General features: G+C 40.6%; 1 protein-coding gene across 1 annotated transcript in view; it reads right to left on the bottom strand.

The window, feature by feature from the left end:
* The window catches only part of zswim7 (zinc finger, SWIM-type containing 7), a 28,164-nt gene extending 2,034 nt beyond the window's left edge, over positions 1-26,130 (bottom strand). Inside the window, exons 1-5 of the mRNA XM_058383643.1 lie at positions 25,764-26,130; positions 25,585-25,666; positions 20,214-20,235; positions 19,021-19,123; positions 1,502-1,606 (exon numbers count right to left, since the gene is read on the bottom strand). Of these exons, the coding sequence (XP_058239626.1) occupies positions 1,502-1,606; positions 19,021-19,123; positions 20,214-20,235; positions 25,585-25,660 (306 nt within the window). The 5' untranslated portion in view covers positions 25,661-25,666; positions 25,764-26,130. The remainder of the gene's footprint in view (positions 1-1,501; positions 1,607-19,020; positions 19,124-20,213; positions 20,236-25,584; positions 25,667-25,763) is intronic.
* Positions 26,131-26,507: the final 377 nt, after the last annotated feature.

The following is a 26,507-nucleotide window of genomic DNA, read 5'->3' as shown; positions in this document are numbered from 1 at the left end:
AGTGAATACAATCTTACATTCCAAGTGTGAAGAGAGATATTATAGCTGAGGAAAATGTTTCCTTCTGTGATATTCCAAGAACTCGGATACACCAGGTGATGTCAGTGGAAGTCTCAGCTGTGTAATGAGCGTGTGACGACAAACCGGAGGTCTTCTGCTGTTGTAACTCATTCGCTTCAAGGTTGTGAGATGCTCGAGTTACTGCAGCCTTCCTGTCAGTCTAAACCAGTCTGGTCATTCTCCTCTGACCTCAAGGTGCTGTGCAAACACTAGAGAAAATCTCAGGAGCATCAACCAAGCCATGGCTGAAAGTCACTGAGATCACATCTTTCCTCCATTCATGAATGTTCAGGTGGTCTGAGTGTTCCTAATAAAGTGGCAAGTGAGAGTATAAATAGCATGGTAAATGTGTTGATGTGGAACCCGAAGAGTCTTGTTAGGGAAAATCCCACTCTATCATTATCCTGGAGAGAAATGCTTCGCCTCCACCAGCTATTATATCAGCATGACAGCTAAGTGTGTGTGTGTGTGTGCGTGCTGCATCTGTTGGGACCACTGAAGCCTGCTTCCCACACACACACACACACACACACACACACACACAGCAGACGGGGTTTGAGGCCTGATGAGAATTTCAGACGAGGCATTTGTCTTTTTTCGGCTCTGTTTTGTTTTCAGTTCAGGTCAAAAAGTCAGGAAGAAGTGGGTGTCATGCAAACTTGTCACACAGAATACCAGTTTCAGTGCAAAGCAGTTTCTGCTTCAACTTTACACAAATATAGAAGACAGTATTCATGTTTCTTTCATTCTGGTTTGAGGCTGTAATGGTGAACATGCTCTTTTTGGACTGGTGTTCTCACACAGACTGCCTAATTTTAGCCCGCGGCTCTCTCGGGGGCTTCTCGGGCCAGGCTGATGAAAATGTTGTTCTGCGGTGAAAGACATGGAGATTCTCCCCTTGAATCCAGGCTCCATGATCAAAGAGCAGAATTCCAGAGAACAGCACAAAGTAAACCGAGAGCATCATCTGAGCGACCTCGGGATATGGCAGGATGTCAGGGACAGACTTTGGGGGGGAAAAAACCCAAAAAACAAAACAAAACAAAACCCTTTGTATTGCCTTAAGCACATCCTTTCTGAATACGAGCTTTTCTTGCACTAATTTGAATTTGTCTCAATTAATTCATTCTGTGTTAACCAAGCCTTAAATAATGTCAGTCACAAAACATGAAGAAAAACCCCACCCACACACACACACCCACCCACACACACACCTGAATCACTATAACTGAATATCCACCTGATTTATTTCCACTGAATTTGATATTTTATTTAAATGGGCCTCAGTAATCTCCTTCTGATTTCTAATGACCATTTATGTTGATCACCTGATTGCTGAGCTGCTTATGAACACAGCTAGTGACCTCTGACCTTGTGTCAGTTGTGTGGTTTCTATGAGTGTAAAAGGACAAAGGAGGCTGTACAGAGATGTAAAACTCACCAGCAGACTTTCATTTCTCCTGAGCACAGAGAAAGAGAAGGCTGGACAAGGGCAGTAATGACACGATGTGTAGCAAGTGTACAGCCGTCCTGATCCTCCCAGTACCTGTTTGAGACAGAAATGACGAAGTGAGACTTCCTGACTTTAAATGTCTTTCTCTTGTGAGTTTCTCAACCAGACGTCCAGACAAATAAGTAAAAAAAATCATACTGGACTGATTACAAACTGAACTGATTCAGATTATTACATCAAACTCAGAGGAAAGGGCTATCTCTACATACATGAACTCACAGAACATCATCATTGGCTAATGTTGCATTGACTGACAGGGAGAGAGACGGGGAGAGAGAGAGAGAGAGAGAGAGAGAGAGAGAGAGAGACAGAGACAGGGATAGGGATAGAGAGAGACAGAGAGACAGAGAAATAGACAGAGAGAGAGAGAGAGAGAGAGAGAGACAGAAATAGACAGAGACAGAAATAGACAGAGAGAGAGATAGAGAGAAAGAGAGAGAATGACATCCCTCCCACCATGGTTTGCCACAATTCAGCCCCAGTAACAGGTTTGTGTGACATCAGTGTAACCCTGCGGCCGAGGAGAGTGGACTGGAGTGCTCATGAACCATGATGACTTCACTGTACTAGTCAGTGGGGAGCATGTATACTGTTCCGTCCAGTGAGCATGTGCACTGTGTGGTCATCACATTCAAAATGACTGAGCGAGTAAAGCAACTAATCATCACACGTAGCGTTAAGCTTGAAGGTTTCCGGCACGATGCGATGAGTGCAGCGCAAATAAACGTGTAGCACAAAGATGGGTGAGAATCTGTTAAAAATTATCCACGTTCTGGAGATCATGCACCAAGCAGAACACCTCAGAATGCTGAAGGTTTTTGGGCAGCAATCGACAAAGATCGGCGACTGACGACAGAGAACTAGAAGCTGATCTGAGGATTACAAAAACTACTCCTGAGATTTTGACGCAGGATGAAACATGCCTACTTTGAAGGAAGAGACTGAGGCGATATTGTCCTGTGTACAATTGTATCTAATAATAAATGTCCCTATTTTTCATATTACATGCCTGGATATACACTATATTGCCAAAAGTATTCGCTCACCCATCCAAATAATCAGAATCAGGTGTTCCAATCACTTCCATGGCCACAGGTGTATAAAATCAAGCACCTAGGCATGCAGACTGTTTTTACAAACATTTGTGAAAGAATGGGTCGCTCTCAGGAGCTCAGTGAATTCCAGCGTGGAACTGTGATAGGATGCCACCTGTGCAACAAATCCAGTCGTGAAATTTCCTCGCTCCTAAATATTCCACAGTCAACTGTCAGCTGTATTATAAGAACGTGGAAGTGTTTGGGAACGACAGCAACTCAGCCACGAAGTGGTAGGCCACGTAAACTGACGGAGCGGGGTCAGCGGATGCTGAGGCGCATAGTGCGAAGAGGTCCCAACTTTCTGCAGAGTCAGTCGCTACAGACCTCCAAACTTCATGTGGCCTTCAGATTAGCTCAAGAACAGTGCGCAGAGAGCTTCATGGAATGGGTTTCCATGGCCGAGCAGCTGCATCCAAGCCATACATCACCAAGTGCAATGCAAAGCGTCGGATGCAGTGGTGTAAAGCACGCCGCCACTGGACTCTAGAGCAGTGGAGACGCGTTCTCTGGAGTGACGAATTGCGCTTCTCCATCTGGCAATCTGATGGACGAGTCTGGGTTTGGCGGTTGCCAGGAGAACGGTACTTGTCTGACTGCATTGTGCCAAGTGTAAAGTTTGGTGGAGGGGGGATTATGGTGTGGGGTTGTTTTTCAGGAGCTGGGCTTGGCCCCTTAGTCCCAGTGAAAGGAACTCTGAATGCTTCAGCATACCAAGACATTTTGGACAATTCCATGCTCCCAACTTTGTGGGAACAGTTTGGAGCTGGCCCCTTCCTCTTCCAACATGACTGTGCACCAGTGCACAAAGCAAGGTCCATAAAGACATGGATGACAGAGTCTGGTGTGGATGAACTTGACTGGCCTGCACAGAGTCCTGACCTCAACCCCACAGAACACCTTTGGGATGAATTAGAGCGGAGACTGAGAGCCAGGCCTTCTCGTCCAACATCAGTGTGTGACCTCACAAATGCGCTTCTGGAAGAATGGTCAAAAATTCCCATAAACACACTCCTAAACCTTGTGGACAGCCTTCCCAGAAGAGTTGAAGCTGTTATAGCTGCAAAGGGTGGACCGACGTCATATTGAACCCTATGGATTAGGAATGGGATGTCACTTAAGTTCATATGCAAGTCAAGGCAGGTGAGCAAATACTTTTGGCAATATAGTGTATATCATTTGAAACTTCAATGTTAGATAGAAGAGAGGAGGTTATGTCGTTTATGTAGATTGTTATCTGCTTCCCAAGAACACTGCATCCAACTGAAACACAAACCACCGAGAAACCAGCGCAGCTGACAAAGACATGAAACCAAACCTGTGCTTATTCATGGCCTGTCAGAACAAAAGCCCTTCAGCACTTTTTGAGAGTTTGGGGTGTGTGTGTGTGTGTTGCACTGTACAGCACTTCCCCATGCTGCACATGCTCAGGGAAGCACAGCAGCTGATCAAATACGTCTAAAGACACAAACCCGTCCAGTCCTCAGCTGGTCCCTCGGGCTGGTGTGTAGCATGAGGCTCGTAATTCAGTCATAACAGAAAAACATGAAGCATAATGTTGCGTCTGCGAGTTGAAACGTGTTATAATAAAGGGTGATGTGTCGGTAGCAGGATTGTACAGGCAACGGAACATAAAATACTACATAATTGTGTAAAATGACGCTGTTGTCAATGTAAAATAAGACCTGGACTGGAGAGCAGGCCTACAGCGCCTTTTCATTCCCCATCATTTCGTCAACAGAACCTCTAGATGACCCAAACAGGCTTTTAAGCTTGCAGAGCTGTAAAAATCACCAAAGCACTGATGGATGGTTCGGCTTTTAAATTGCACAAAATTTGCGCTTGGGGAAAAAGGAAAAGAAAAAAAAAATAGCTGTGAAAATACAACAGCATAAACTCTACACTCCAACGCAATCAACATCAAGTGAAGGTCCAGTAACGAGCAAGAGGCAGGCTTTTATAAATTATTAATCAACACCATCTGCAAAGCAAATGCTGCTCTGACATGAACACGCTCCATTATCCAGCCAAACAGCACAGAGTCCACTAGCCCTGCTAAATTACCTCCTCCAAAAAAGAACTCTGTCAAAAGCAACACTTGGTTGTAGGTGATTCACTGGAGGAGTAATTGGAACTGTGGAGAGGGCAGAGTCGTCACTCATACGTGACTGATGGAGGTGATAAACCAGGGATGGCTGTTAACTGGAAGTCGTTTCATGGTCAGCAACGCGCAAAGATTTAACATGAACTCCACCGCTGTCCACCTTCTCATCCAGATCCTTTAATTCACTTTAATCTAATTCTAATTCACCTTTAATTCAGTAACAGTAGTTCTACTCTCCTATATAAACTTACTGATTGTGATCGGTCAGAAGGTGGTTCATTTTCATCACCTCTTTTAGTTTCAGCTGCAAGACAAATTGCAGCTTTGTATTAATACATACATACCCTGCCTCTCAGTGGTGGCTCAAATGGTTAAGGTTCTGGGTCATTGACCAGAAGATCGGGGGTTCAAGCCCCAGCACCGCCAAGCTGCCACTGTTGGGCCCTTGAGCAAGGCCCTTAACCCTCTCTGCTCCAGGGGTGCTGTATCATGGCTGACCCTGTGCTTGGACCCCAGCCTCCAAGGCTGGGATATGTGAAGAAAGAATTTCACCGTGCTGTAATGTATATGTGACAAATAAAGGCTATTTCTTTCGCCCAATGTGTGCTGGGATAGGCTCCAGCAGATCCCTGTGACCCTGATTAGGAATAAATCAGGTATAGAACATGAATGGATGGATAGAAGAAAAAAGTACAGATGATATGGTGATGCTGTAGCATTTTTGGGAGGAGTCTCTAGTGCTATCCTACGTCACACACGGTGTACTATGAAGCCGCAGGTAGGTCGGTCCTACTACTGGTTGCCATGGTGATAACGTTAGGTGCAACTAACATTCCACATTTCACACAAATCAGTTAAAATGAAACGTTCAGGAAGGAGATTTGGAGAAGGTCTAAAATTCACCAATGTATATCTGCATCATAACATGAGATAAAGGAGAAGACGTGTGTGTTGTTTGACACAAATCACCTGAGCTCTACGGTCTTCTCTCCTACAGTGGCTCTGTAGTTCAACTTTTCTCAAGTTTGTGATATCACTGGACACGCCCACATCTAGTCACCACCGCTCTCTATAACTCGTGTCTCCAGCTCTCATTGAAAAAGGTACAAGCTCTGCTTTTTGACCCTAGAGTATGGTCCAGGTTAAACTGCTAACAAAAAGCCGATGGAGACATGAACCTGAAGTGATTGACAGCTGTGTATTAGTCTTGACCTCTCAGAGTGACCCCCTCCCTCATGTCTTGGCAGTGGACTGGAGATTTCACGTTTCAGCGAATCAACTTTTCTCATGGAGTAAGTGAACAGTGCTACTGCTTTCAGTTTGGTTTCACAGCATCGGTCTGGAGCGAGATTCCACTTACAGCAAGTGACCTTAGTAATGAACGACAACTTCTACATTTCAGATTTAATGTTCAAGAGACAAGTTCCTGTTCTCAGTTATTTACAGATGAAATTATAAAAAATCACTCCCTCACCAACCTCTCTCTCTCCATCTCTCTCTCTGCCTCTCTATCTCTCCCTCTATCTCCATCTCTCTCCCTCCCTCTCTTCATCTCTCTCTCTCCCTCCCTCCATCTCTCTCTTCCTCTCCCTCTCTCTTTCTCTTCATCTCTCTCCCTCTCCCCCTCCTCATCTCTCTCCCTCCCTCCATCTCTCTTTTCCTCTCTCCCTCCCTCCTACCTCTCCATCACTCTCTCTCTCTCCATCTCTCCCTCTCTCTATCTGCTGTTCTGAGCCTACAAAAGAGACTCTTTCCATAAATGTCTATAAATGGTGTCTTCTACCAAAAAAAAATCACCACGACTCAATCATTCAAACAATTATTCTGAGTTCACATGGAGCGTCTGCGGCACGAGTCTCTGTGAATGAGCTGCTGCTTTAGAAAGAATACTGCATTAGAACGAGAGCATTAATATTACCCCATGGTAAACGTCAGACAGAACTATTATTGTAGCCGTGCTGTGATACAAACATAACACACACCTTCTGACCAATCAGATTAACTCACGCTGTGGTCTGTGAACAGTGCATATAAAATCGTTTCATTTATCGTTCATTAATAAATGAAACACTCTCATCATAGGCAAATCACTGCAGTATAACCAGAACAACGTGGGACATAGCTGTCGCTGCTGCGCTCAGTGTCGTCACGTCCACCAACACACATTATTTTCATACGACCGGAGGGCCTGGGCAGTGTTTATCGACACATGGTAAAGCTGTACGCTTTAATAACTGAGGATATAGTGTGTGGAAACAATACGGAAACAAAACGAAAGGCCAACTGGAGGCTGTGTGTTTCCTGTGTGACTAAAGCAAAGTCAGTTAGCGCAGAATCAGGATCAAGATGGGTCACGACCATCTGATAAATGTGAAGTGTAAATCAAAATGATTCATCTGCAACTGTATTTAATTAGTTTTGGAGTGAAAAATGATGCAAACCTGGATACTGAATTGTGACTTAAGTATAAACAAAGTTAAACACTTGCAAGTATGTAAATGTGCAAGTATGTATAAACAAAAGAACAGTATCTATAATAGTGTGTACTTAGTTACGTACTTGTATGCCTGTAAGAATGTAAGTAGGCACAGAGATCAAAAAAGTACATAATTATTCATATAGTTACAGCACATACTTACAGGTAGGAATATATGTATATTAAAGTATAAATACATTTCAGTGTATACTTCTATACTTGTAATTTTTTAGCATGCAAGTAGCTATAAAACTATTCACATAGGTAAATACCGGTATACATTCATAAAAGAATAAACTTACAGATTTGTAAAAATGCAAGTATCTATAAAAGTGCATACTCTGTCATGTACTTATATACTTATAATACGTTAAGTATGCAATGAGCTGTGAAAGTATACACTTAGTTAAACAAACAACAACATATATTTATAAGTTAGAATGCAGGTGTATTGAAGTGTAAATACTTTTCGTCACTTCTATACTTTGCATATACTTAAGCATGCAAAATATTTCTGTAGTTAAGTACTTTAGTTAAGTATGCAAGCATGAAAGTATGTGTAAAGTATAGATTTAGGTATGGAACTGTATATTTGCAAGTAGCTATATAAGTGTATACGTGGTTATGTTTTTATATACTTAAAGTATAAAGACATACATTTCATTATTCACTTCTATACTTGTGTTTAAGTGTGCAAGTATTTATAAAAGAATAGATAAGTATATATGTGTAAGTATGCAAGTAGCCATAGAAGTATATACTTAAGATGTATAGACTTGTATACCTGTAAGAATGACAGATGGATGGATAGACAGACGGACGGATGGACGGACGGACGGACGGACGGACAGACAGATCAGTTCAGTGTATACTGTATGATGCTTTACAGTTAGTTGAGTTATATCTAACTAGGTAACTAGCTAACTATTTAAACCAGCCCTTTATGAATAACTTCACCAAAGTAGAAGGGTGCTAAAGTAAAACCCTGCTTTCGAACTGCTCCTGGAGTCTCGAACCCTGACACCTCCCTAATATTAAACTACTTTTTTTTTTCTTTTAAACAGGTCTGACTGTGGATTTTCCAGTTCCCCTGCATCATGAACTTATTTACTTATCCCAGTCTTATGCCCTGTGGTGTTTTATTCCGGACATATCACAAAGTGCATAGTGTTCAGGTTTCATGTAAATTTTTACTTTTCTCTACAAAACCAGTAAATGGTCACAAAAGTCATAAAAAAAACCACAAAAAAACCCACTTCCTCACCTTACATTTACGACTCTTCCTGTTTCAGTGTGGAGAAATGTTTCCACTCCTGACACACTCCTTTTAACTCTACCTTTGCTTCGAATTGAGGTTTTACGAATTTGTGAAAGCGAAAAGGTACGAAAGGGAACGAAAGTTTCCATCGTTGTGTTGATATCTGTAAGACTGATGCAATCAACACTTACACTTAAAGTCTAAACACAAATTTACTAAACAAACTCATTCCCTTTACCCTTATAATATTCGTATATCTATATTTTCTTTGTCAGCATGCTAACTTATCCACTACAGCCAATCATGGAATAAGATTGAAGTGAAAGCCCTACTACTGTGTGTGGCCTTTAATCATAAAGGTTCCCTGTAACAGTTTCTAGTCACAAACACACACTCATCTTGGCCCTGGTCCAGCTGGGAGTGGATTCCACTAAATCCACTCACTTTTACTGTGATATAAACATGCTCCAGGTCTGAACAAGAACTTGGCTAAAGCAGAAATACTCTCGAAACCCTCATGGGAGCTGTGCTTTTTTCTAAAAAAAAAAAAAAAAAAAAGGGACTCCAGCAAATTCAACCTTATAGAAAAGCGACAAATAATCCATCATCAGACAGCAGAGTGCAAATGCCATGATGATCCTCATGGGAGTGTCTCGCTGTGGGTCTGTGGGAAGTTGGAGGAATTACGCAGCAGGGGTTCAGCCGGTTTGCTACAAGGGACGGGATCGCGATGATCTCCGTCTCTCTCCAAACCAGATGAATCAGCTGTGTTTCACTGCCATATAATTCAGATTCCACTCCGTACCACAATGTGGAAAATCTCACCCTCCATAAAATAGTTATTGGCCCCATTTAAGCGTTTCCTTTTCCTGCGTACCGAGCATGCTCTTTACGTCAGCAAGCATGACTAATGGACGTGAGGCAATGCGAGGACGACGGCAGCGCAGACAGGCTTATATAGAAGGAAGCAGGTTTTATGAGGAACAAGAGGACTGAATCTTTGATTACTATATTTGTTCTCATCTACAACTCAAAACAATGAAGACGACAGAGTTGGTGGTAATGTTTTCAGTCCGAACACAATCAACGCCACGGTGCTCAACTCCAACAATGGCATTCATGACCACAGCAGATTCTTCTACACCACAGAGAGGGGGTGGGGTGATGGAGTGAGAAAGAGAGAGAGCGAGAAAAAGAGAGAGAGAGAGCAAGAGAGAGCGAGAGAGAGAGCAAGAGAGGGGGGGTGATGGAGTGAGAAAGAGAGAGAGAGAGAGAGAGAGAGAGAAAGAGCGAGAGAGCGAGCAAGAGAGAGAGAGCGAGAGAGAGAGAGCGAGAGAGAGAGAGGAGGGGGTGATGGAGTGAGAAAGAGAGAGAGCAAGAAAAAGAGCGAGAGAGAGAGAGAGACAGACAGACAGAGAGAACAAGAGAGAGAGAGAGAGAGAGAGAGAGAGCAAGAGAGCGAGAGAGAGAGTGAGAGAGAGAGAGGGGGGGTGATGGAGTGAGAAAGAGAGAGAGAGAGAGAGAGAGAGAGACAGAGAGAGAGAGCGAGAAAAAGAGCGAGAGAGCGAGCAAGAGAGAGAGAGCGAGAGAGAGCGAGAGAGAGCGAGAGAGAGCGAGAGAGAGAGGAGGGGGTGATGGAGTGAGAAAGAGAGAGAGCAAGAAAAAGAGCGAGAGAGAGAGAGAGAGAGAGACAGAAAGACAGAGAGACAGACAGACAGACAGAGAGAGAGCTGAGAGAACGAAAGAGAGAGAGAGAGAGAGAGAGACAGAGAGAGAGCTGAGAGAACGAGAGACAGAGAGAGAGAGAGGGGACAGAGGGGGTGAGAGAGGGAGGGAGAGAGCAAGAGAGAGAGTGAGAGAGCGAGCGAGACAGAAAAAGCGCAAGAGAGAGAGAAAAAGCAAGATTGAGAGAGAGAGAGAGAGAGACAGACATATCTGCTGATAAACGGATCTAGTCACCATATCTCTCGTCTCTTCTCTGATTCCAAATGCAGTTATAAATCAAATTGGAGAAGTTTTCCCAGACAAAACTGTCAAATTTCTAAAACAACCTGCTGCTCTGAAATGTTCAGAAACGTTCTCCCGCTTTCATCACAACACTCACCAGCAAATATTCCAAAGTTGCATATGACTGGAAACTGCACTCAACTGGAGATGTTTAGAGTAAAGCTTACACAGGAGTGTTTACTACGAAGATAAGCACTTTACACCACATTAAAGAAAGAAAAAAAAAAGGACCAGAGATGAGCCGTACCTGATTCATTTATCTGATGAAACAAAGCTGGAGTCTACATTTACATACAGCAGAGGAAGAAGCGCTAAAGAGGATTCGTATGCAAAGAAAAGAAAATAAATAACGTCTTGTTCCTGAAAGAGCAGCAGTGTCGAGTGAATCTCAGCACTTAAACAAACAAACTACGGAGGACAAAGTTCACCAAATCTCAAGAGGAGTGAAGTGACAGTACTTGAAAAGATGGGATTTGATAGTGAGATCTTACAACGGCTAGAGACGTGTGTGAACTTCACAAGACATTTCTTTTACTCAGCTGCAGTGACCCCGGTGCTTCCTCATCCTGTGTACTGTGAACAGTGTGCATCAGAGCGGAGCGACACAGGGGACGAAGCCTGCGGGCCGTTCCGATTATTACCACATGTGAGCAAGACTCAACTTATTGATATACACCATATTAATACCACTCTCACTGTACCACACTTCAGTCTATACATCATCATCATATGGTCCTAAGCAGCATGACGGTTTCAGCTCTCACAGCTTTGGGATTTAAACATGTCATAAGAAACAGAGAGAGAGTGTGTGAGGATGGCCGATATGTGCAAATAGTAAGGGCGAGTATGTTTATTAAAAACGGATGCAAGGTGCTGTGATATATGCAAGTGTGGAGAAATTCACTTCAGCGAGCATTGAGCACTGGGGCATTTCCTTTAGCATCACTCACTACTGTCTGATCACGAGTCAAGTTCATTAAGTAAAAGAGCCATGGATTGGCGTGTTTAAAAAAATTACAGTCTAAAATCTCTATTAATATTCTGACTGCTGAATATCCGCAGGGGTTTGGACAGTATTCAGAGCTCTTCATGTGTTCATATTTTGTTATAGATTTCATTAGAATGTATGAAATTGACCTTTTTTGGCTAATAATCTACATAAAAGCAGCCAACAATGAGAAAGTGAATTTTTTAAAAATCTATTTATGTATTTAAAACGCATCCAAAATGATAAGATTTTTTTACAGCCACTTTGACAGCAGTCACCATTATTCTTTTTATTACTTTGAGAGTAAAAACACGTACTACTTGAAAATTCTTATGAAGGATTTTCCTTCAAATTCGCTTCCTTTACTTTTTCCTGCTGTCAGGTGTAACAAAGGCAAGTGACAATAAAAAAAATATAAGAAAAATGAAAGGCGAGATATAAGCATGGCTAAATCCAGGGAGAGAGAGAGAGCAAGAGAGAATGGAGGAGAGGTTGGTAAGGGAATGACTGCTAAATCTATAGCTATAACACAAATGAGAACAGGAAATAACTTGACTTTTGGACGTTTCACAGAATTAAATCTACCTAAAAACTCGTACATTAACAAAGTAAACTATGTAACCGTTGTGATGTTAATGGAATAAAACATTTCACATCATGCTGAAATAGTGCACTCTGTTGTGTAGCGCCACTCGGGTTGCGCGTTGTGCCTCATCCCACCCCTGCATTATTTACAAATAACAGTGCACGCTGTTGTTTTCTATTCCTTACCCTGATACTAGCGACACTATAATGATGCCTGTCCTGATCACTAGCATGTCCCTGCTTAAAGAGCGATATGTTTTCTTTCCATTTCCTCAGCCGCCTCCTTAACAGACGACGGTGTAACACGGCCACCTCATTATTTCCACTGAAAAGATCAGCACAGAAGCTGAAAGCAGCCAGTGTGACAAACACCAGGTATTATCTGCCAGAAGCCAAAGGCCAGCTAATTCATTAGTGTCAGTGAGCTAACAGACTTAAATGATGTGCTGCTGCCGGTTAGAGACGCTCGTCATTATATGGGATGCTGGGGAAGGTATTTAAAGAACGATACCGGGGAAAGCTTTCAAAGCGTTAAAGCTCAACACGTGGCCTTTCCACATGCTTTTTCTCACGTCCGCAACCATATAAGATGATACTGATAATAGGAAGCGGTTCCTGATTCAGCTGAATGTGGGTTCATTTATTCCTGACTCGGATTTGGATGAAATACTGCTTTCCTGCTTCGAGCAATTTAACGAGGAGAATGGGCTCGTGGGACACGGCTTCCTCTGAAATTCTGACCTGGTGTCTGAATGAAGTCCAGCTTGTCTAGCTTTAGGGTTAGTGACCATTTGTGACACAGTGGAAGACTGAGACCTTATTGAAATCCTGGGAATTTCAAAATCCCAAACTAGACATAAAGGTTTTGTAGACATTTAAAACAAAGTAGGGACATGTTTAATATCCTGAACATTCAAAACATTTCAACTTTGGATATTAAATTTCCTTGATTCCTATCTCTTCCACTAAACTACATGTTCAGACAACACTCAGATGGACTTGATTAAATGTTTTACACCAAGTATTGTACCAAGTATTAAGAAACAGCATGACTGGGTTTATGGAAAGATCTTGAAGTAATAATGCAGCAATGCCAAACAAGTGTACAAAGCATTTGCTGTGAGTTTAGAATTTAGCTTAGGAAGTTGCAGCACTTCCTACATTTCATATCTGTTTGCTATTCAGTTCCGACTTGTGTGTTTTGTTTTGTGAACTTGTTATTAAGTAAATGGGCAGCCAAGTTATACCACACAGACATCTTCTACTGGTGCTATTTAATACATCACCATATCAGTAATATCATAGCAGCAACTTCCTCTTTTTATCTTGATCGTTGACTAGAAGGTAGGAAACGTTTTTCATTTGAGTGAATCGAGGACCTCGAACACAGGCGATATTCAAATAGACTTTAAAATAAGGTCTGTAATGTTTACTTTAGGATTGTAGTGAATACAAACATCCCCATCTTCTATCGAATCGTCCATGGAGTCGCTCGCCTGTTGCTACGGGGCATCTGAAAAACTCCATAGAACCAACCAAAAATAAATGAATAAAATGGAATGTCTTTCTTTCATCATACCCAAACAAAGTGGCATATATTCAAGGGAAGTGTAAGTAGCTTCGTTTTTTCCCTGTCAACGTCCAGCATGATCAACCACAATCAACCCTCGGCCAAGACCCGCCTATAGCCTCTAATTTCCACATTCATGCGAAGGTCAGAGTGATATACAGGGTACAGGCAGAGGGCAGTGGGAACGCAATGAGATTGGGAAGTGGGCACAGCTGCATGCTGGCCCAGGGGCAGCTTGTTATTAGGCTCACTGATCCTCATACAGGATGACAAGTGAAATGAGATATTAATGAAATCTCTTCCCCTCAGAGTCTGAGACATGAAAAAAAAAAAATTATTCTATTATTCTGGGTGAAAGGGACTAAATATAAATACCGTCGGATACAATGTGGGTCGCGTACACGCTCTTTTTATCAGCACACATGCAGCGCAAAGTGCAAAAGCCAAAAGTACTTTTTTTTAATTCTCATAGGAGATCTTAAAGCGTGTGTGTCGACTGGATGATGCGATGATCAATAATGCTGACTGAAGTGTTGTAGGTCTCTGGGATGGAAATTCAAATAGTCACAAGGTATATTCAAATGTCTGCTCTGGTGTGTCTAGCACAAGATAAAACACACACAGGCAAAGAGAAGCTGAGTAAACTCATTTACCATCAAGAGCTGCTGTGTGTAAGGCATTGCTATTTACACCTGCTCCTAATCGAATCCAAGTCATCCACACTTAATGCAAGTTGGAAAGCAGTGCAATAAACAGTAACAGAGATATGGTGAGACTGTGTGCATGAGCACTGACACCACTGCTCTTAACACCATCATTAATTTAGCCCATCTACCCACGTCACAGGAAACATCAGTCAGTCACAGGAAATATTGATATACTCAAGACGAGCTTCAAGATCCTCTTTTACAAAAAGTGGTGTTTTTGTTTTCTCAGAGAGAGGAAACCCTGTCGGTAAGGTGGAGAGAAGTTCCTGTATTTCAAATTGCTCACATTTTAAAATGGGTAATATTTACACTAATGACTCTTCTCCACAGGAATGATTACTGCACACACACACACACACAGTGAAAAATTCATTTTAAAAGCAGTTTGACGATTATTAAGGGTCACTGTACAGCTTTTAAATATATATAGACTGTATTTTATGAACGGCTCAAGACCTAATTATATGCTTATTACAGCAGTATTGGCCTCTGCCCTATAATACTGTAAGGTCACCGAGCTTTAGGGAATCACTATGCATTTTTGATGAGCGGAAATAAAGGACGCCAGAGCTTCCCGGCATTAAAACACGTCCTCTGTAGAAGGTTACGAAAGGTCACTTGAGCTCTGCCTCTTGCCTTGGTTTCTCAATGTAATGGTTATGAAATATGTGAAAATCAGCAGGTGATGATGTTGGGTGTAGAAAGCGACAGCAATGTTGAACAGTTTAAGAAGAAGAAATGTTTAGTGATGTCTGTGGTTTATGACCTCTGTAAATCTTTACTGTACGTGTTCAGTAATAAATAATAATAAATTAGTTTACATGCCGACGAAAAGAGGCATATATTTTTGTGTGGATGATGGAGGAGACAGGGGTTTGAATAGAGATAGACAAAGAGAGCTCAGGGGTGAGGAGGAGCAGGTAAAAAGAAAAGGACTGAAGTGTCCTGTACCATTCCCTTGAGGTGAAGCTAGAGGTCAAACAAATCCGTCTGTTCAGTCAACATTTCCTTACATATAGACGCAAACAGTTAATAAAAAAAGAATATATGGGGAGGAAACAAGGTTCCTTTGCACGAGATGCCCCCTGGTCAGCTCACACTAGGACGCTATTAGGCGGATCCCACTGGACAGTGACCCCGGGGGTAAACCCAGGACTCTCTGGAGAGAAAACATTTTACAGTTGGCTTGGGAACGTCTCGAAATTAACTCCCTGAATTCTAGTGTCTGAGGGAAACTTTAACTCTGTTAATACACACTCAGTTCTACTGCTTTGAAAGGCAAATCCGTGCCTGTGTCACTGTATTCTTAATTCATATATAATTAAAAGGTGAAGGCTAATATATAACTAAGCCACTCAAACTGACCTGAGTGTATACGACCTTTATGACTGTAGTAAATACAAATATCCCCATCAAATCGTCCATGGAGTCGCTCGCCTGTTGCTACAGGGCATGATATTTCAGACAATCTGAAAAACTCCATAAAACCAACCAAAATAAACGAATAAAATAAAATGTCTTTCTTTCATCATATCCAAACAAAGTGGCATATATTCAAGGGAAGTGTAAGTAGCTTCGTGTTCCCCGTCAACGTCTAGCATAATCAACCACTCGGCCAAAACCCGCCGATAGCCTCTAATTTCCACATTCATGTGAAGGTCACAGTGATATACAGGGTACAGGCAGAGGGCAGTGGGAACGCAATGAGATTGAAAGGCAAATCCGTGCCTGTATCACTGTATTCTTAATTCAAATATAATTAAAGGCTGAAGGCTAATATATAACTAAGGCACTCAAACTGACCTGAGTGTATACGACCTTTAATTAAAACGTAGCTGGTCGAAATAGACCGAGATGATTTGACTTCTACATGATGATTTACATACATATACAATAATTTACATACATATACAATATACAACAATTTACATACATAAACAAATATGATACTCTTCATCTTACTGCAACAGTTACTTATTATTAGAAATATTCACTTGGGTCCATTATCAAGTTCAATTGCGGCAGATTTTTTTAGGACGTGACTGAAATTTGGTTCTTACTGGTCAGAACAGAGCAGTCAGAAATGTGGGTCAGACAGACGTTTCCATCACCATACAGGGTCAGGAAATATAATTTCCAGAATATAATCTTATAGTCTGCTATATGTGACAGACATATGCATAACAGGGCCATCTGGTCAGCCCAAAATGGCAACTCTCGGTTTACTGATAGTTATCTTTCCTTAAAAGATGCTGAATTTGTCCTGAAGGGACTCCGCTTGTCACTGCGCCTTTGTTTATGGCTCAATTTGAATTTTAATCCTGCTAGATTTCCCCCAGAAGGGGACGTGCCGAACTGAGTGTGGTCTTTATCTCGTCCTGCTGTAAAACAGCCCATGTCTGGTCCTTATTTAGTTATCCTGGTTAACGGTAACACAGGAACCTCAGAGAAGTCTCAGGGGAATAGGGACTGAGACGGCGAGGTTCTAGGAGACTCGTCTCCTGTGAGCTGTTAGAGAGACTTCCATTGATTTCAGTCACCATCCCTCAGATATCATTCTGACCGCATCCTGTCTGGTCTGGTCACTACACTGGTCATGTAAATTTTTCCCGTAACTCAGTTTTTTTTTTCTTTATTATGATCTTGTCCCAGCTTCCACAGTCTACCTTAACTGGCATTTCTGAATTTCTTGTATTTAGTGTTTTTGTTAATATATATATATATATATATATATATATATATATATATATATATATATATATATATATATATATATATATATATATATATAAATATTTAAGTTTTACAAGTTTTAGCACAAGGCTCTAAAGAATCAGAAATTCACCCTAACCAGTCCTAATGAGTTAATTAAAGCCTAGCTAATTAAGTTCTGCGGCTTTAAAATTGAAAGGATGTCCACATTTGCAAACATTACGATTTTTTCCTTTTGTTTAAATAAATATAAAGTACCTATGCATCAAAATTTGATCAGAGGAGCCTCAGAGTGTACCATATCAACCTTATAAACTGTAGGCAGATCATTTAGTTACGTGAAAAATATATAAAACTGGGCCAAATATTTATTAATAAGATAAACATACCTATTGCTGATGTTGGGGTTACATTTGTAGAGAGTTTGATTCAGTATTTCTATCACTATAGTATATGAGATTTGTAATACCGTGTTTAAGGATGAATATTCACAATGAAACATCTGTTGCAGAAAAAAGAAAATTCCAGAAATTAAAGTGCTGTTTTCTGCAGCGAATCATGTGTCTCTTGTTGGACAGGCAGCTTTCACAGACAGTTAACACATCACACTGCCTTGAGCATGGACTTCACTTTGTTGCAAAATAGTACACGAGAAGAGCGTACATAGCACACAGAAACTCTTCAGGATGATACTCACGGGATTTTTGTCGGATTAATCACAACGGTTTTGCTCAAAGACATGCGTCAGATTTCTAGCCAACCAAAAATAAAAGCTTTAGTTTTATGATGAACAAAGAGATTAGATCACTGCATTTTTTCTAACAGCTCTTTTTTCACATATATTGTGTTTTTTTTATTTATTTAAAAGTCCAGCAGTGGGCGTTTAGGGGAAATTTGTCTCACTGACCACTGAATGCCAAGCACAATGAAGCAAGTAGGGTGGAAAAAAAGTGGTGGATGGAGAGTGAATGGTTTTTATGAACCACTGTGGTCTAAGTGATAATCATGGGGAAGAAGGGATGACACACACACACACCAACACAAAAACAAACACACACAGTCTCAGTCTCATCCTGCTTGGGTCTAGGGCAAAAAAACTGGTGTAGGGGGATGTGAGACCGGCCAGCAAAGAAACGAAACATAAAAAAAAAACAAGGAAAAAAAGTAATGATAAAATAATAAATAAATAAATAAATAAATAAATAAATAAATAAATAAAAAATTCAAGTAAAATAAAACAGACATTAAATGTTCACATTTAAAATGCTTAAATGTGACAATTAAAATGTTTACATTTTCTTAAAATATTAAATAGTAAATTCGTACTAAATAAAATAAAATGGTGGACCAAAAAAATCTCTCTTTTTGTTGTAATAAAATGGCTGTGAACAGAACTATTTATTCCAGTACACTTTCATTTTAAAGAAGGCTGTATTTGTCTTTTGTGTCAGTTTGTCCATAGAGGATAAAAAAAAAACAATAAAAAAAACTATTTAGAAAATCTGGTGTTCCATCAAAAGAAAGAAAGAAAGAAAGAAAGAAAGAAAGAAAGGAAGAAAGAAAGAAAGAAAGAAAGAAAGAAAGAAAATAGAACAGAACAAGTTCCATCAATTAGGAGAGAGACTGGTATATTTAATTAAATTAGATAAATAGATAGATAGATAGATAGATAGATAGATAGATAGATAGATAGATAGATAGATAGATAGATAGATAGATAGACAGACACAGACAGACAGACAGACAGACAGATAGATAGATAGATAGATAGATAGATAGATAGATAGATAGATAGATAGACAAGCAAACAAAAAAACTCTTCTTATTTATCCCCAAATAAATAAATAAATAAATAAATAAATAAATAAATAAATAAAAGCACCATAAGTGTTTTTGAAAAGCAAGAGGGAATAAAAATTCCCTGGAGACTATGAAGGATTTTGTACCTGGAACACAACTCTGCCGCTGGGTGAGGACACACGTGTTACAGCTCGCTGATCAACCAGGTCCAACGCCTGCAGGGTGCAGGAGCCAAATATAAACCTCAGCCTGATACAGAGAGACAAATACAGTGATACAAACATAGAGGAAGTACACTAAAACACATGACGTCACTGAATTAAGGACTGCAGAGCTCAGCTCCAAAAAAAAAACAAGCTCATCATTTTAACTCGAATTTGCAGGAAGTTTAAGCCTAACATCTTTCTCTATCTGGGTGAAATAGCAGATAAATGGAGGTTAAAACTTTATCATACAACGAGCAACGAAACTACAAGATTCACGTTACAATCATTAACCTCAAACCTCAGAAACAATCAAGCTCCGAGCAAACAGGAAGCGTCTGAAAATAGAGCATCTGTTGCACACCTCAGAGAGCAGTTTTGCATCCTGGTGGTTTACAGTCAGACACAGTTAGTAAAAGCTGAGCAGAATGACAGAGAAAAAAAATCTGACCATAAACGTCCATAATTGGGAACTCTAATTATACGACAACAAGGTAAGTTTTAGAGAACACGGCCAGCACGATAAAAAGAAAACAACAAAAAAAAGTTCCTTTCATTATGATCAGTGCGGTGTAGACAAACGGGCGTAAGCTCTGATATTCATGTGATCATTTTTTCTTTCCATTAGGTATAACGACTCGGTTGATCCGACCACAAACCAGTGTCTGTCGGAGCTAAGTGCCAAGATGACTTTTACAGTGGCAGAAAGATGGCACTCTCGAACCGCAAAGAGTTTCCTATTTGTCCACCTTCTGTCTCTTAGCCACCACAAAATGCCACGCAATATCTGCTAGCAGTAATCATGATGTTTGTTTGGCTTAATTTTCCCTTTGGGTGCTGCAGGATGATGGCTACTGAGGCTTCTCGGGGTTGCTTTTATTCAGAAAATAACATTTGGAACAAGGCCATCGGCGCTGGGAAAATAAGCAGCCTTGGAAAAGCCCTGGTTTTGAGATTAATACTGGAACTACTGCGTGAAGCATGATAAGACGTGTGGCAGTTCATGTTCGGTGGAATCAAATTAGCGTGATCGAGATCACAAAAATGGGTATAATTACATCATTTATGTGGAATTACACAGCGGTCAAGAAAACGAGATAAACAGACCAAAAATAATAAGGTAAATAAATACTCACGCTATAAGGAGCTCATCAGGGACTAGAAGGGAATAGAAAGAAAAGGAAAAAAAAAACAATGAGTAATAGTTTATGATGCAAAAGCATATTCAGGTTTAAATATCAATGAGGGAAAAAACAGAGTGAGGAACTGTTCTTTAAGTGACTTGCTGATGAGACAGGGTCCGAGGAAAATGGCCAGATTGGATATAATGACTTGTACAGGGTCTGCAGGATGAAAGATGATCAGACTGATGATCTGACTTTAACTGTGGACGAGGGCTGGTTTCAGAAACTGCTGATCTACTGGAATCTTCACAAACAACTGTCTCTAGAGTTTATACTGTACGTGTGAAAAACAAAAAACATCCTGTGAGCAGAGAGTCTGCAGGCTGAAACACTGTGTTCAGTGATGTGAGAGCTTACTGGAGAATCACCAGTCTGGTCTGAGCTGACCGCAAGTCTATAAAGCGTGCAGAAAAGCATCTCAAACCTTGATTTGGATGAACTACAACAGCAGAAGATCACATCAGGCTCAGACAAGAACAGGAACCTGAGGCCCAGATTCACCCAAACATGACAGACCAAGGAAGTTCATGTGGTCTTCATCCACTGTTATGGCTCACCCACTTTTCTTTACCCATCTAAAAAGATTCCTGTTGAAACAGATTGGTATTTGTAGCTATCCATGATTGGTCCCTGCTGAAGAGCAGCAGCACTACTGAATGCTACCACCACCATGCTTCACTGTGGGCTTGATGTCCTTTGAGTGATCAGGCGTCTTAGTGCCGAACGCCAAGTTCCATCATGGTCTCATCAGACCAATATGGGGTGGTTTATGCAAAGTTTTCATTTTTCATGAGAAAGTGTCTCACCACTCTACCCCATCACCCAGACACGTAAAGGTTTGTTGTCATATACAGGGACTGGCCCGTACTCGCCAGATATTCCCTTTAATGTCGGTGTACATCTCTTGCCAGCCTCCCTCACGAGTTCTCTTCTTTTGCTTCTTTGAAGCATTTTCTCCACTTGCTGATCATGGCCTTTAATGGTGTTTAATTGACTTGGGAATTTGTTTGTCCCGTCATTAAAATGTCACCTCTAAAAGCATGAAGCCTTAACGCATCGGTGAACGACGGCAACATGGAGCAGCCGACAAAGAGCAAACATGTTCCTCGCGTTAAAAAAAAAAAAACTAACCTCAAAGACAGGAAGCCCTGAGGCTTTCTGCGATGTTTGTGTGCTGTACGTCTCCCTCCGAGTGTCCTGTCACATGTTCCTCTCTGTACACGTGATCCGTTTTAACCGTGTTCCCTGCAGCTATGTGATTATTTGGTTTTCAGCCTGAAAATTGCATCATGGTCTATCTGACTGCTGTGATTAGCCTTTGCAGCCTGTATGAGGGTATAACCAACCGGACGATTTGTTGTTACTTGTGTTGATCTTTATGTTTCCCTCTAACTGTGGGTGCATTTTGTTCATTATAGTTCTCTCATGCACTCTCTCTCTCTCTTTGTTCTTCCTACAAATTTTAGCCCATTTCAGTTGATCATTTTCACTCATGTTGTTTGTACTTTTTACAGACCAGTTTCTTCCGACTCACAAATCATCTGCACAGGTTCATATCTCTTCTGTATACACGAGACAAGATGTATTTATTTATTTAACTGTTCAGTCTGTAGTACAGAAGAAGGCTTTCGATGGATTCTAGAAACTTCTATCTGAAAGCGAAATGTAGACTCGTGCACACTTGTTAAACGCGCTCCTCGTTCCATGTATCTAGCAATCGCTCGGATTTTCACCATCTCGAACCTCTCTGAAATGTGACGTGGGAAGTAACATGATAGGTTCAGCCAGTCACAATATTTGACACCCAGCTGTGGGAACAGATTGCTTTCTCACACTTTCAGGAAAAAAGGTAATGAACTGTTTCCTTCCCTTGTTGCTGGGTTGGTGCTCGTAAAGAAGTGCTTTTTTTTTCCCGGTAAAAAACAAAATATTGTGTATTGATTTGAAAGTACGTAATCTGACCTTCACCCTGAAAGCCTTGCAAGTTAATCTTCAACGGCATCCAAAATGATTTTTAATGCAAATCTAAATCTATATTTAGTTACCTATATTCCCCACCATTCCGTTTGAATGCTTGCTAATGTTGGTGCCAGTGGGATTTAACCCTCGCTTCATAGCTACATAAAAAGAGTGATGCGGCGGTGCTTTAGTGTTTCAGCCTGTCTAGCTCTCTCTTCTCAAACAGATCAGTTTACCAAAGCTTCAACTTTAATCCTAAGATTATCAACAATGTCATGACGTGAACGGTTGGTGTGTCTGATCATTCTATTCTCATTTGTCTTAAAAATAATAATTAGTGCCTTCAACTTAAAGCAAAAAGATCGTACGGATGAGTTGCACATGAACGTCACTGCAAAGTCGTACTTACGAGTGGGAAATTCTGGATTTTCTTTGAGTTTCCATAATTAGTGGGCGTGTCAGGAGGCCATGGTGATCTGTAAACTTTGTTGAAACTGAATTCCGGTCTAAGAAGCTGATTACATTATGTGATTTTATTATGCATTCAGTTTATGCATCAAGTTATCGAAAGACAAGAAAATTGCTAAATATATAACAGTAATAATATTTACAGTGGCTTTAGAATTTGATTAAACACCTGATGTATATTATTTGTACATTTTGTTGTATTTTTTTGTAGTTAATTAAGAGCATTTTGTAGTTAATTATAAGAAAGATCGCCTCTATCTCACTGCCACCAAAGTGACCTGAATGTATCTGACATCGCAATTACGACTTCCCAACACGTAAATACGAACTTCCCAGGAGAACTTCAAGGCACTGAAATATACCTCAACATCTCTAAACCCACCACAAATACTTCAGGGTGAATTTTCATTTATATGTTAGAGGTCACTTATAGGTTAGTTCTGAGAGTCAAACTTTCCATCCCCTCCTCTCGGGGCATACGGCCTGAGGTGTAGAGGAAAAAAAACCCACCCTGGTGTAGTACAGTTATCTGTACATGACTAGTACATGACTAATAAAGCATCAGACAAATCCACAGTGTGAGAGCCAATCTCAACGCTGTAACATCATTAAGGCTGGAGAAATGGTTAGAGATTTCCCCCAAAAACCACAACCAGGGACGGGCATTTTCTGTTTCAGAGCACTTCGGCGTCATCTGCTCTATTTTTAGAGCAGCCATAAACCCTTGCGTGGAAAATACTCACTTGTGATTGGCTGAAAGTTCAACATTTGTGATCATTTCTTTCAGAGCAATGTTGTATTCAGCACAAGAGATGAATGAAATGCAGTGCGAGACAAATCACTTTAATTCATCCTATTAATAAGTGTAATGTAACCATGGCGACAAGCATAAACAACGGTTTAGTTTATATTTATGCTTCACCATCCTTCATTAAAGTCTTCTTTCCTAAAAATTGTAAACACTAAGGTATTCAGTGAGCATAACAGGGAAATGTTGTCTAGCTGAAACTCACACTGTGTTACACAGATTGTGTATTTGGTGTTTAGAGTAATGGACAGATCCACAGACACAAATTAACCAGACAGTTGGATCCTGTCAGTGTCTGGAAGCGGGAGTTTGATGGCTGTGCCTCCACCTTGTGTCACTTTTAGAAACTGCACTATAGCCATCAACGAACACTAATCACAATATTTTTTTTTTTTTTTGCTTATTAATGTTATAAATCATCATAACTGCCATGTAAACGGCACCGGTCACGTGATTTCACTGTGCAGTGAGCTACATAGGAAACAAACGATTACAATCGTCACTGTAGTTTACATAATGAATAGAAGAGGCGTGGTGTTAGGAGGAGCCAATCAGATTTAAGAATTAAACAGAATATTTACATAATATGGTTTAATACCCAAGCGCTGTCGAATCCTCGAATCTGATTGGACAGGAGGGCTTGAATAATTTTCTGTACACTACAATACAGGTGTATTATACAGTCATTTTCTGCTGATTCTGCAGTTTTATAATCGTTTGGGATGCGCTACGATACAATATTAGCATCAGAAAATTTGAATAAAAAATACTATACATGGAAAAACGATTTAGGGCAGTTTATTTATACGGCAGGTATTTATAATACTGTTGCTACTAATAATATAATGTGTTGTTGGAAGCAATTTCGCGCATGCGCATAACAATCTTGTTTCCGGTACGGATCGATAAGTGACGATACTAATCAGAAGTGTTAGCCGATAGCAAATGACGTCACTCAAGTGGGCTAATTAAAAGGACATTAATATTAGGATGCTTGGAGTGTCTATCTTTGACATGTTTTTTTCTCAATCAGCGTCAGTGCCTGGTAGCCCCGCCCCTCTTACATTACGTAACTTCCACGTGCACTTCTACTTGTGACTTCAGTGTGAACATACTACCGACACTATTTTAGTACTGAATGATATAGAATAGTGCATAAAGGTGTGATTTGGAGTGAGCTCAGTAGCAGTAAGAGAGCTCCAAAGTAGGCTAAACCTCCACTGTGTCTCTCTTGGTGGTGTTTAAAAGCTACTGATGAGAACTTTCTAATATTTATATGGATTCTGGACCAACTTATATCGACTAGAATCCTTGATGTGTCTGTAAACCCCTAGTAACTGTTGTTATAGTAACGTTTTCTCCTTAAGAAGCGTTTCTGGAGTCTCGGTTGTCAGCACTTTTTAACACTCAGTAGGTTTTCTTTCAGAAGTTTGCGGTTTCTCTGTAAGAAAGATAAACTGGTAGACTGAAGAGGAAGCGTTGCTCTAAAGTAAGTGTTTGTGGACATTTGAATCGACTTACAAACTGATGCAGTAGCTTTGTAGTTAAGATGTTGGATTACTGATCAGAAGGTTGTGGGTTCAAATCCCAGGTCCACCATGCTGCCACTGCCGTGCCCCTGAGCAGGGCCCTTAACCCTCAACTGTTTCACATGTATGTTGTTGTTGTTGTTCTTTCGGCTGCTCCCTGTTCGGGGTCACAACAGTGGGATCATTTGGTCCACATATTTCGATGTGACAACCCTCCCATTTAACCCGGGCTTGGGACCGGCGCTGAGAGTTAACTCATCAGAGGCTTGGTTAGCTCCCTGCCTGGGAATCGAACCCGGGCCTCGTAAATGAGAGCACGGGATCCTGCTGCTGGACCACATGCTCACATTCTATAAAATGAGAAGTAGCTCTGGATAAGGTCTTCTGCCAAAATTCCAGAAATTGCTTTGCATCAGAGCACTGATTATTGTCCTACAACAGCATGCCCTGGATGTCTCCTTTCTTTCTTATTCAGTACATGACATCATGCTTTACGTATTTAGGGGTGTGTTTTATACACAATGAGCAAACACTGTACTTCCATCATGTCATTACTTACTCTGGGATTTCTCTGAATATGTCTTCTGAAGGTCTTTCAGCAGCTGCTCAGCGACAGCAGGCAAACATGACGCCATATTCTGCTGAGAGATATAACGTGAGAATTTAAGGTAAATTTAAACTCTAATGATGTTAATTTCTGAACTGTAAGATATAAATCATATCGCAAAATATTCCTACCTGGAAATAACACTTTCACGCTGCCTATAAGCAGAGAAACCTGAAATGTGTCCTGATAGGATATCTAGTGGACTACGCGTAGTGTACAATCCACTGCTGTAGAGTGGCGTATCAAGTGAACCAATGGAGGGATTATGGAGAGATTTGGGATCGAGCCCTACAGAGCGGCACGCTAGTTACTCCAAGCTACATGTACGGACACGAGTTAGCCAGTTAGCAAGTGTAAACGGTGATGTTTGCTGTATTTACTCGAATTACTGCTACAAATAAACTAAATGGAAATGTCCATAAGTAAGTATTATCTTCAAATACAAGTACTTGTTTGAAAGTTTTCCCGCGTCTCGAAACAAACGTTCGTCAGGAGGAAGCGGAAATCGGAGGGCCAGAAGAAGAAGAATTGTGGGTTTTGTAGTCCTATTGTTTTTTAATCAGTCGTTGTACGCTACCGATGGAAATGTGTTTTATTTTCATTTACGTCAGCAATACTTAGTGTTTAATAACATTGTCTAGTGTTTAATAACATAATCTAATGTTTAATAATACAATCTAGTGTTTAATAATATAATAATCTGAGATAAAAGATGTTTAACTGAAGTAATTGTGGAGACTGTTACAGTCAGTGGGTCATGCCGCCATCTTGTGGACATCTGTTAGAACTACAGAAACATTTCTGAACAGAAAACTGTTTAAATCATTATTAATAATAATCATTATTAAATCATTATTATCAACATTATCAGTAAT

The sequence above is a fragment of the Hemibagrus wyckioides genome, linkage group LG28, assembly GCF_019097595.1.
Source record: "Hemibagrus wyckioides isolate EC202008001 linkage group LG28, SWU_Hwy_1.0, whole genome shotgun sequence".
Lineage (NCBI taxonomy): Eukaryota > Metazoa > Chordata > Actinopteri > Siluriformes > Bagridae > Hemibagrus > Hemibagrus wyckioides.
The sequence above is the reverse complement of the archived record's forward strand: the minus strand, read 5'-3'. Positions and strand labels throughout refer to the sequence as shown.